Genomic DNA, 12,097 nt, shown 5'->3' with positions numbered 1-12,097 from the left:
ATGAAATTTCAAATGTTATCAGGATACCAAAAATCATCAAATTACCTTGATATTCCTTACCATTTATTGCTCATCTCACCATGTGTTCTTCTCTAACTTACTTCATATTTACTAGGTATGAATCAGAGCATATCAAGAAAATTACTACCACCATCGCCAATAGAATATTGAATTGTAAACCCTTGTTTGTTAGGGATAATTTAGTTGGAATGGATTCCCATTTTAAAAAAATAAGTTGGGGATTGAGTATTAAGTCAAATGATGTTCGCATGGTTGGGATATGTGGAATTGGCGGAATAGGTAAAACAACCATTGTTGGATATATATATATCTATATATATATATATATATATATAATCAAATTTCTTGGGGATTTGAATGTAGCAACTTCCTTGATGTCAGAGAGGTTTACAAAAATAAAGGTCTACTTGGTTTACAAAATCAACTTCTTAATGATATCCAAGAGGGAGCAAATCAAAAGATAAGCAATATTCGCCGAGGAGCCCATGTGATAAAAAATAGTCTTTCCCTTCAAAAGGCTCTTATTGTTTTTGATGATGTTGATTATATGGGCCAATTAGAATTTTTAGCTGGAAATCAAACTTGGTATGGTAAAGGAAGTAGAATCATCATCACAACTAGAGATAAACGATGCCTAACTATGCTTAATGTGGATTACCTATATGAGGTTGAAGAACTAAATTCCAATGAAGCACTTGAGCTCTTTAGTCAATATGCCTTTCGATCAAATCTTCCAAAAGATGATTTTGAAAATCTCTCACATCAAGCGGTACAATATTGTGAAGGTCTTCCATTAGCTTTGAGAGTTTTGGGTTCTTTTTTATATGGCAAGACAATACGTGAATGGGAAAGTGAACTACACAAATTGGAAAAAGAACCTGAAGTGGAAATTCAAAATGTGCTTAAAATAAGCTTTGATGGATTAGACATTACACAACAGATGATACTCCTTGACATTGCTTGTTTTTTTCAAGGTGAAGATAAAGACTTTGCTTCAAAAATATGGGACGGTTATGAGTTGTATAGTGAAATAAATATAAAAGTTCTAACGGAGAGATGTCTTATAACTATCTCAAACAATAGGCTACATATGCATGGTTTGATCGAGAAAATGTGCAAGAAAATTGTTCAAGAACATCCCAAAGACCCTAGCAAATGGAGCAGATTATGGAATCCAGATGATATATGTTGTAAATTTGAAAGTGAAGAGGTAAGAATCAACTATTTAAATTCAATAGCTTACTTAAGCTCTTTTGGGAGATAAAAGATTTAATAATATTTTTTTCTTAAAAAGTTAGGATTTTTACTATTTGTTTTCCCTGATTCTTCAATCTTGTTTTCCAGGGGATGGAAAATGTTGAAACCATTTCTCTAGACTTGTCTAGATCAAAAGAAAACTGGTTCACTACAAAAATATTTGCCCAGATGAAGAAAGTGTTTGCCAAGATGAAAAAACTAAGATTACTCAAAGTCTATTATAGTCTTGGCGATGAGCATAAAATGTCTCTTCCTAAAGACTTTGAATTTCCTCCTAATTTAAACTATCTTCATTGGGAAGGTTTAGTGTCTTTGCCTTCAAATTTTCATGGAAAGAAGCTTGTTGCAATCAACTTGAAGTCTAGCAACATAAAAGAACTTTTGAAAGCGGAGAAGTTATAATCATTATTTAATTTCTTTCTTTTTATGCTAATTTTCAAGTTCATGGAAGGTTTTTATTTAAAAAAATATCTTTTGCTATAGTGTCTTGCAGAATTGAAGTTCATTGATCTAAGTAACTCACAACAGCTCATCAAAATACCCAAATTCTCAAGGATGCCAAAATTGGAGAAACTTAATCTTGAAGGTTGTGTAAGCTTCAACAAACTTCATTCATCTATGGCACATTTTCTGAGATGAAATTTTTTAGGGAGCTTAATTTTAGTGAGAGTGGAATTGGAGAATTCCCAAGCAGCATTGGGTCCTTGATATCTCTTGAAACTCTTAATCTCTCAAAGTGTTCAAAGTTTGAGAAGTTCCCTGATATTTTCTTTGTGAATATGAGACATTTAAAGACGCTTCGGTTATCTGATAGTGGTATTAAAGAACTCCCAACCAGCATTGAGTGTTGAGAGGCTCTTGAAGAGTTGTTTCTCGATAATTGCTCAAATTTTGAGAAGTTCCCTAAGATCCAAAAGAATATGGAAAATCTGTGTAAGCTTGATCTAGGTGATACTCTTATTAAAGAATTATCTTGCTTGATAGGTCATTTTCCCAGACTTCTATACTTACATTTGAGAAAATGCAAAAACTTGAGGAGTGTTCCAAGCAACATTTTACAATTGGAATCCCTGCAAATCTGCTATCTCAATGATTGTTCAAATCTAGAGATTTTTCCGGAGATCATGGAACATTCAAAAGGCCTTTCTTTACGTCAAAAATATCTGGGAAGGTTGGAATTGAGCAATTGTGAGAACCTTGAGACTCTTCCAAGCAGCATTGGTAATTTGACGGGTCTTCATGCTCTTCTTGTTCGTAACTGTCCAAAGCTCCACAAATTGCCCGACAATCTGAGAAGCATGCAGTTAGAAGAACTAGATGTAAGTGGTTGCAATCTGATGGCAGGAGCAATCCCTGATGATTTATGGTGCTTGTTCTCATTGCAATCGTTAAATGTGAGTGGAAGCAACATTGATTGCATACCTGGTGGCATCATTCGTCTTTCTCGGTTGCGTACCCTTATCATGAATTGTTGCTTGATGCTTAAAGAAATTCCAGAGCTTCCATCAAGTCTAAGACGGATAGAAGCACATGGTTGTCCACTCCTGTAAACTTTATCAAGTGATGCAAAGCATCCACTCTGGTCCTCTTTTCCCAACTACTTAAAATCACACATTCAGGTATGAATTTTACATATGGCACTTATTTTATTTTTTAATGAAGGCATGAAATTTACATGCTATTTTTATACAGGAATATTTTGAATGGGCAACATACTGGGAGGACTCGGAGGACTACCATGTACATGTTATTATTCTAGGACGTAGAGGAATACCAGAGTGGATAAGTCATAAGAGTATGGGAGATGAAATAACAATAGATCTCCCAAAGAATTGGTATGAAGATAACAACTTCTTGGGATTTGCTTTATTCTGTCATCATGTTCCAATTGATGACGAAAACGAAGACGGTCTTGATCTTCAATTGTTGATATCCGATGGTGATCAATTTGGACACATGGAGACGATACAGTTTTTTCCGAATTATAGTCTAGACATGAAGAATAGCACATTATTGGCAGATCCAACATTGATGGTGGTCTATTTCCCTCAGATTGCCATTTCAAGTGAGTATCGATCCAATAGGTGGAACAAGTTTAAGACTAGATTTTCGGCCCTTTGTGGGTGGGGCGACAAGACAGCTTTCAAAGTGGAAAGTTGTGGGATCCATCTCATCTATGCGCAAGATCATCCTCAACAGAGCCTTCAACTATTCAATGTCAAAAGAAGCCATGATGATACAGAGGATCACCCACATGTCTAGTTTCCAGCTCCCTCCGCCAAGGTACATCTTCTCTCTTTTTCATTTACTCAAGGTTAAAATATTTATTAGAATTAGTGAAAAGAAGTATCCCGACAACTAATATTGTTATTTGTTTGGGAAGTTGAACGTGGTATTAGATATGTTCAAGCTTTGATTTTAACTGTTTATTCTTAACGATACCAAAATAAAAAAATTCATTTTTAAAAAAGATGTGAGTATTTATTCTAACTTATCTTTAAAATAAATTATTGAATTTAGAACCCCGAAACCATATTCAAATTTTAAAAGTTAAAAGTATCCAACTTAGATAAGTATAGATACTAAATAAATTTTATAAAATATTTTTTATTTTATTTTTAATTTTATTTAATGCTTATAAATTAATTTTACTTAAACCCTAATATATATTATAAAAATAAATTCTTAAAAGTGGTCTTTTTGTATTTTGTAATTGATATTTTGGTATATATTTTTTGAGGTGGGATATCTTCCATTTGATTTTGAGATTTATTAAATGTTTAGATTTTAAAATTTCATTGAGTAGTTACTAATTTATAAATAGCTACACCATTATTTAAATTATATTCTTTATAATTTTTTTTATAAAATTTAATTTTATTTAAATATTTTATATTTTATTAAATAATTCTTTTAGGGGTGGTTGTTTTATAACTAAAATTAAGCAACTAAGTTAATTAAAAATTAATGTGTGTGTGTGTGTGTGTGTGTGGACCCTTTTAGAAGTGAGGGAAGCTGGTTTCTTCTCCTTCTCCTTTTGCATGACATGTGTGGAAGAAGAGAGAGGGAGGGACCTTCCCATGCATGGCCTGAGACGCGGACAACCGGCAAGAGGCATGGTTGCTCATGGGAGTGGTTGGGGTCTCCCATGCTGGCTGACGAGGGGGAATAGGAAGGTGGTTGGGGGGTCTAAAAGGAGGGAAGCTGGGGGTGAGGTAAGCTGGCTGGTTGGAGGCAGCCTAAAGAAGAAAAGGAGGTATGACTGCTATGAATGCTTGGGTTTTTCTTCATTGGAGCATAATCTCTCTCTATTTTTCTGGATATTTTCTTTATGTGGATCGTTTGGCTCTGTGTTTAGTTTTATGGTTTATGCTTGGTTGCTATCTCCTTCATTTTTCTTTGGGATGATTCGAGAATAACATAACTCTGTTTAAATTTCACTATGCATCATGCGGGAGTCTTGTTATCTTTCATTTCAATTCCATGGGATGCTTGTTTGATTTAACTCACCCTCATCTAAACCCATTGATTCAAACATGTAATATGGCTTGTATGGGTTCGTTTTATTCTTTCCCATTGTGCTCTGTTTGCTATTTTCCCATGTTCTCGATGTCCTGCCATGGTGAATACCATAGTTCTCCATTCTGTCGGAGATTTTATACCGAAGAGCATCCACAATCGCGGCCTCAGGTGCAGTCGGTGCTAGCGCTGGCGCAGGCGCTGGTTGGTGTTGGCTGGTGCTGGCAGGCACTGGCTGGTGCTGGCTGGTGCTGGTGCGGGCTCAGGTGCAGGTGGGCTGGCACTGGCGCGAGCGTAGGCGCTGGCGCGACATCCAGTGACGATGTCGATGCCACCCCAAGCGACTCATTCCACACTGGCATCCTCTCTCCTTCTTCCACCTTGGGCTCGCCCATTGATGATGGGTGTGGGCCTGAGTTGGAGCCCAGGCCCGTTTGTGAGGGTGAGGAGCCTCAGGCCAGCCATCTTCCTGGCCCAAGTCCACCTTAAGTTGGTGCCTTGGGCTTGCCCATATTGGTGACAGGTTTGGGCTTGAGTTGGAGCCCAGGCCCACAGTTGCTGATGAAAGGCCCCTTTGCTCCCTATGCTAGCCATCTCCATGGCCCAAGTCCATGTTGGATTAGCCCATTTGGCTATATTATATCTAAACAAGTTTTTGAATCTCTAACCTTAGCAAATTATTAACTTATTCATGCTTTTTTTATATTTATTATTATTTATTCTTATTTTTATCTTATTTTATCTTCACCAATTTAGTTAGCTCAACTTAAAGACAATTAAAAGATAAATTATTATTGTTAAGTATATTTTTATCTTGAAATTTACACTATTCAATTTCACTAGTTTAAACATTATGATTGTCAACTATTATTATTATTTCGTACGTATCTATTCATCATCTTTCAAAATCTCACTCATCAAAGTTAAATTCTAATCCTTCAAAAACCCCATATCTTAATCTAATCTTTCAATAATCCATTTAAATCTCGTTTTCATCAATTAAGAATTATTATCATATATTTATCTAGTTATTTGAAGTCTTACCCTTTCAAAAATCCCATATCTTAATTCAATTTTTCAACAGTCCGTTCAAACCTTATTCGTCTAAATGTTATCTTCCTTAAGTAGAATTATTATCATATATCTATTTATTTATTTAAAGTCTAATTCCTCAAAAACCCAACGTCCTAATTTAATTCTTGACTCTAAAAATTCCACTATTCTTTTTTATTCGTTTAAATGTTATTTTCGTTAATTAGTATTATTATCCTATATGAGTTTATTTATTTAAAATCCAATCCTTCAAAGCTCCAATGCCCTAATTTCATTTTCCAAGCCCTGAAAATTCCACTATTCGTCTAAATGTCATTTTCGTTAATTAAGAATTATTGTCTCATATTTATTTATTCAAAGTCTAATCCTTCAAAAATCCAATGTCATAATTTAATTTTCAATCCTAAAAATTCCACTATTCGTCTAAATGTTATTTTCGTCAATTGAAAACTCGATACTTGTTTACCTCTTTTAAAAATCTCAATCATTGAACTTAATTCTCGACCCTAAAAATTCCACTATCCTTTTTTTATTCGTTTAAATGTTGTTTTCGTTAATTAGTATTATTACCCCATATTAGTTTATTTATTTAAAATCTAATTTTTCAAAAACCTCATGTCTTAATTTAATTTTTCAATCCTAAAAAATTCTACAATTCGTTTAAATGTTATCCTCATCAATTAGCATCATTATCCCATATTTGCTTATCAAAAAAAAAAAATTAGCATCATTATCCCATATCTATTTAAAGTCCAATCTTTCAAAAACCCCATGTCCTAATTTAACTTTCAATCCCAGAAATTCCATTATCCGCCTAAATGTTATTTTCAATGGTTAGAATTATTATCATATATCTATTTATTTATTTAAAGTCTAACTCTTCAAAAATTCAACGTCCTAATTTAATTTTTAATCCTAAAAATTCCACTACTCATTTTCTATTCGTTTAAAATATTGTTTCCATTAAGTAGCATTATTATTCCATATTATCTATTTAATATAACCGTTAAAATTCAATTCATCAGAACCCGACTTCCAAATCTAATTTCCAACCTCAAAAGCTCTACCGCCCACATATCGTCGTTTAATGATTATTCTCGTTATCAATGTTATCCCATCCACTCACTTATTCAGTTATTCATATACCAAATATCTCATCTCTAAATAAATTCTTAAGTTTTCAATCTCTAAATTCACATCTTCAAATCTCTAAAATTCCATCTTTCGCAATTATTTACCTAAACTCTATTGTTTCACCATCGCTATTTCATTCCTTTACTTATTCACTCATCCACTTATCCCCTCATTTAAAATCCCGAACTTTCAAATCATTTTCAAGTTTCCAACCTCGTTCAAATTTAATCTCTAAAAATTCTCATTCTCACATTTAATTCCTGAAAGTCTGATCTTCAAGTAAACTCTAAAATCCCAATTTTCTTTAAATAACCCTCGGGACTCCAATATTTCAAATGAATTTCAAAAATCCGATTTTCTCTCAAATAGCTTTAATTCCATTCTGGCCTTCAAACAATCTTCTGCTCCTCTTGATTTTAATAAGCATGAACGAATTTTCCGTAATTCAGAATAATGGAATTTATGGGATTAATTCATGTAATATAAATCGGGCTTTGGTGGGGGCCCAACATATGTGATTTCCTTATGATTGATTGATTGTTTGTTTGATTTAATTGTCATGCATGATTGATTTTATTCTGCTCTATGACATGCTCGAAATTATTCCTTAATTGTGCACTAACCTCACTTCTTGATAGCACTTCATGGATCACTGCCTAGGTACGTATCCACATCCGCTCGGGTCATTTTCTGTATGCATGTTTAGATTCTCACATGTGCATGATCACTCTGAGTATTCATTGATTCCCTTATCAATTGTCATGATTGCTTCATTTTATTAGTAGAAACCCAACTTTAGGGACTTAGAGGGGTGCTGCGGTCTTTACTGTACCTTCCCGATAAGTAACCTGACCCCCGAACCTGATCCGGTTGTTCACAGACCACCTTTTCCAAAATAAGGAGTCACACTTAGGGTTTTTCTTTCTTATTTTGTTTTCCCTTTAAAAAAATTAAAATAAGTGGCGACTCCAAGTCTTTTTTTCTAAAAATCAAATTTCATCAAATAAAACAAAATTCGAGCTCGCCATCGAGTGGGAAACGCATGAGCCGAAATGCGGGGTCCACAATATGTTAAAAAAAATATTTTAAAAATAATATTTTTATATATTTAACATTTTAGATATGTTATAATCATGTTATCGTAGTTTGATAGGAGATTAACAAGTTGGAATCATGTTAACGGGTTTTTCTTGGACTTTCATTTTGATATGATTATTAAATGAATTACATTTGAGTGGAATAAATTTTAATATCTTAGGTTATGTTTGGTTCCGAAAAATTTGAGGGAAAATATAGGAAAAAAAACAAAGAAAAAAGTATAAAGAAAGAAAAAGTGAACAAAAATAAAAAATAAATTAAAAGTTGATAAATTATTTTTATATATTATTTTCAACTCATTTTACTTAATTTAATTCATTGATATAAAGATTAAATAATTTAAAAATATATAAGTTTCTAATTAGTTTTAATCATATTTAATTTTCTTGGATATTTTTTATAAGACAATCAAACAAGAGAAGATCATTTTTTTTCTTTTCCTAATATTTTTGCAAACCAAACATAACCTTAAAATTATTAAATATTTGGAACAACACGGTAACAAATTTCATGTTTTGCTACCATAAATTTTTATGGGAAAAAAAGAAGATTTTTGAATTAATTCAAATTAATTTCACACTAAATAATTAAAAGAAAAAAAAAGTCTTAAGCATGCCAGGAGACAAATATTTAAATATATATATTGAATTTTTTTTTTTCCAGATTAGAGTCAAATTTTGTTAATTTTGTTTAAGAACAATAAAATTAAAATAAATTTTAATTCTAAAATCATTCTGTTAATTTTGATTTTATTTTTATTTTTATTTCACGTTATTGAAATGATTTTTCTGTTTCAGGCTTTCAGCTAAGCTCTCCTCTCCCATCAACTTTGGTTTCGGTCTCTCCTCTCACCATTGTCTGATCGGTCGGAGATTAAAGCCCTAGATCAACCAGAATCTCACTGAAGAACCCTACAGAAAAAAGAGCATCCTTGAGACTGCGAAAACAAGTTGGAGAAGACATTTTGTTAGTTTTTTTTACTTTATTTTGTTTAATTTCCTGTGATAATCTGCCTCTGTCACTGATTTTCAGTTTGAAATTTACGTTTTCTAGGTTTAGATGTTCTTCCTTAGCTTGATTGAGCACACAGTGCAATTGCGGCATCATCTTCTGGACCTTCCCCTCAATGAAGCCGTCAAAGGAGAGTTTGAAAGTCTCTTCTTAGACAAGGTCTGGAGATTGAGCATTATCTTTGCGTTTTTAATTTGTTATTGAGATTTCAAAGCATTTAAGGGACAGAAAGTCTTGTGACGAAGATTATTGTGAATTTGGGGCTATGTATCTCTGTGTATGATATGAGGTCTATTGATGGTGGTCTTGTCTTTCCTAGGGATGGTGTGCTTCTGTTCTTAATAAAAAATTTGGTTTTCATACATTATCTATCTTGTTCTTTGATACAAGTGCATTTCCGACAGAGTCTATTTTTTTTTTTTCCTTTTATTTTTCCTTTTTATTGATGTTTGGTTTCACTCCTTAAATGGAAATGGAATGACTGTGGTTTCTTTCCTGAACTGCAGCCAAAATTGATGATTTTGAGCGGCTTTGCCCAGAAGAACTGAATCAACAAAATATAGAAGCCTTAGTTGCTGAGAACAATCTGGTACTCAATCGTCATGTTTCATCTGTTCTTTCCTTTTCTTAACTTTTAAATGTCACTTCAGTTGGTAATTTTCATTCTGGTGGAACCCTGATAAACCATTGATATTTTACCAAAAAATATAATTGAAATCGGGGGAAACCATGAATTAGTTTTTAATGGCAACAGAGGAGAGACAATGTGGAATTTTGTAGACTACATCTAGGTTTCAGGCATGGACTGCAGTTCTATGGGCTTGGTTCTACTTGTCCTCTACTAGAGTGAAGTTTCTATTTTTTAACAATTACTGGATCAAATAGGACTTGGATAAGTGAAATTTGGGTGTGATAATGGAAGCAGTATAGTTATTTAGCCTTTTCTTTCTTTCACTTCTGGGTCCCTGAGAATGATATTCATTGATGCAAAAAATGAAGATCCTTCCAGTTAATGATGTGAATCTTGCATTGCACAATTTTGTCTACAAAGATGACAAAATGTCTTTCTATTCTTGTGTTCAATATAATCTGGAAGAGACACATGTGAGTACTCCATATTATGTCTTCAAATTTCTGTGACAATATCACATAGTTTAGGTTGGTTTTTAGTTGCACCACATCTATATGGTATTGAATTTGTTTGAATATAACAATTGTAAGTATATTGTAGATGATTTTTAATTATTGTAAGGGTTCAATATTTCCTAGTGTTGTCTAATTGTCTCCTAGGTGGTTTCTTTCCCTTTCTGCGGGCATTACTAAGTATATAAGCAGTGATTTTAAATCTAAAAGTTAATTATATTACTTGCCTTTTGAGTAGTTAGGATTAAGACTTCTTGAGTAAAAGAAGGAATCTCTCTACATGTACTCTTCCTTCCCCTTTAGGACATTGCTTTGCAGAAGTAGCATTTGGCATCTCAATGACACTTGGTGTGAACCCGCTGCCTGCATACCTTGCCTATATAGGAAATATATAGTTTGATGGTAACTAAATATAACTATTGCAGGAGCGGGTCAAGGAAAGGTCAGTGCACTCCAAGGAAACCCCACAGTTCATGTCAGGTGCTCAGTCATTGGAGGTAATGCTTATTCTTCTAGTTTTCTTAGCAGAACAAGTGATGTCCATGTCTGGATTTTTTCCCCCTTTTTTACCTGTCATTATTGTTCAATATTTATCCACTCTCTGCAGCTTTCCAATCTTTTTTTTTTTTTTTCAATTTTTTGTAGAATATCACAAGTAAAGGTACTGCAGAAACTGGAAGTGCAGTTTCCTTTAGTGATGATGAAGACCTCAGCCGGTTATCTGGGTCAAAATCTACCACTAGGGGCAGAAGTAGTTCATCAGCAACTTTTAAGTCCTCCCATGATGCTTCTGAACATGGTAAAGGTAAAACTTGTACATAACTTTTGGGGAAATCAAGCCTAACTTGAACTTGATTCCACCTTGCACCTATGCTTCGAGGAAAATTATTGATTTTGTGAATGGACTATGTTGAATTGTTCTACCGATGTTTGATGTTCTTCCTTTTTTATTTTGGAAAAAACTAAGCCATGATGTGTGTATTTGATGAATTAATTCAGCATATTTGGTTGACTGATTTGGTAAACCTTGCACTGGCCTAATTTATGTTCCCTATTTGAAAACTAAGAAAGTATCAAGAACTGGTATCAAACCCCTATTTCTTATCCCTTCTCAACTGAGACAAGTATCAATTTACTGGTGACCCTTTTCTTGAGACATTGGTGAAGGTACATCATGAAGCATTTCCCATAGTCACTCATTAGAATTGTAGTTCTGTTTCTGAATTGAGAAATGTGTTTGCGAAATACCCCAGTTTGCCTTATTTTTCTGGCTGTGTTGCCCAGAATATCACAAATGAATGGGCTAAAGGAGTGTTTAGTGATGCCGAAAAACAATAACACATCATATATATGTTATTGTTTCTTCTTTTTCTTCTTCTTCCTATTTTCTCTGGTTTTTATTTTTTCTTTTAAGATTTTAGATTCTTACAGGTGCATATTGCATAGAGAGGTGTTGGTGCAACCTTTGATTGAGATGCTTCATTATGCAGATGTACAGTTGAGGGAAATGTCATCCTTTGCATTGGGGAGATTGGCATAGGTTATACTCCTAGAATTCTTTTATTTCCTTTTCAAATTACAATTGACAAATAATATTGATGGCATGAAATGCTTACTATATTATATCAATGAGTAGTCTGTTTCTTTCAAGTAATCTTTACAGGATTTATCACAAGTAGTTTTGTTGTAGAGTGATTTCAAACACAATATATTTCTGAATATTATTTTACCTGCTTCCTATTCCCGTTTACTCTTCCTTATGAGGTATATTTTTGACCCTAAATTCTGCATATTTAACTATCCTGCAACAGGCCAGAAATTATGAAGTAATTCCAACCTTGCTTGTTTTTCCTTATTCTAT

The 12,097-nt window shown here is 33.4% G+C and overlaps 3 protein-coding genes across 10 annotated transcripts; all 3 read left to right on the top strand.

Annotated features, from left to right (window-relative positions):
• Positions 1 to 405: 405 nt before the first annotated feature.
• Positions 406 to 1,695, top strand: LOC109122094 (disease resistance protein RUN1-like). The gene is made up of 2 exons (XM_019218310.2): positions 406 to 1,231; positions 1,366 to 1,695. The coding sequence occupies exons 1-2, from the start codon at positions 569 to 571 to the stop codon at positions 1,678 to 1,680; spliced, it is 978 nt and encodes a 325-aa protein (XP_019073855.2). The 5' UTR covers positions 406 to 568; the 3' UTR covers positions 1,681 to 1,695.
• A 707-nt stretch (positions 1,696 to 2,402) lies between these two features.
• LOC132254015 (putative disease resistance protein At4g19050) lies at positions 2,403 to 2,828 on the top strand. The gene has a single exon (XM_059737705.1). It carries the CDS (start codon positions 2,403 to 2,405, stop codon positions 2,826 to 2,828), a length of 426 nt encoding a protein of 141 aa, XP_059593688.1.
• Positions 2,829 to 3,425: 597 nt separating this feature from the next.
• LOC100248179 (uncharacterized) lies at positions 3,426 to 11,890 on the top strand. Of its 8 annotated transcripts, XR_009466043.1 has the most exons (7): positions 3,426 to 3,561; positions 8,880 to 9,048; positions 9,136 to 9,252; positions 9,600 to 9,682; positions 10,662 to 10,733; positions 10,882 to 11,041; positions 11,727 to 11,890. XR_009466043.1 is itself a non-coding variant. In XM_059738037.1 (6 exons), the coding sequence occupies exons 3-6, from the start codon at positions 9,142 to 9,144 to the stop codon at positions 11,774 to 11,776; spliced, it is 387 nt and encodes a 128-aa protein (XP_059594020.1). In that variant the 5' UTR covers positions 3,426 to 3,561; positions 8,880 to 9,048; positions 9,136 to 9,141; the 3' UTR covers positions 11,777 to 11,890. The 8 variants fall into 8 exon arrangements, 4 of the variants coding, with proteins under 4 accessions (XP_059594020.1, XP_059594022.1, XP_059594019.1 ...); XR_009466045.1 differs by lacking the exon at positions 9,136 to 9,252 and having other exon boundaries at positions 10,882 to 11,035; positions 11,668 to 11,890; XR_009466044.1 differs by lacking the exon at positions 11,727 to 11,890 and having other exon boundaries at positions 10,882 to 11,261.
• Positions 11,891 to 12,097: the final 207 nt, after the last annotated feature.

This window comes from Vitis vinifera, chromosome 7 (assembly GCF_030704535.1).
Source record: "Vitis vinifera cultivar Pinot Noir 40024 chromosome 7, ASM3070453v1".
NCBI classification, from domain to species: domain Eukaryota; kingdom Viridiplantae; phylum Streptophyta; class Magnoliopsida; order Vitales; family Vitaceae; genus Vitis; species Vitis vinifera.
This window is presented reverse-complemented; position numbering and strand designations above follow the sequence as displayed.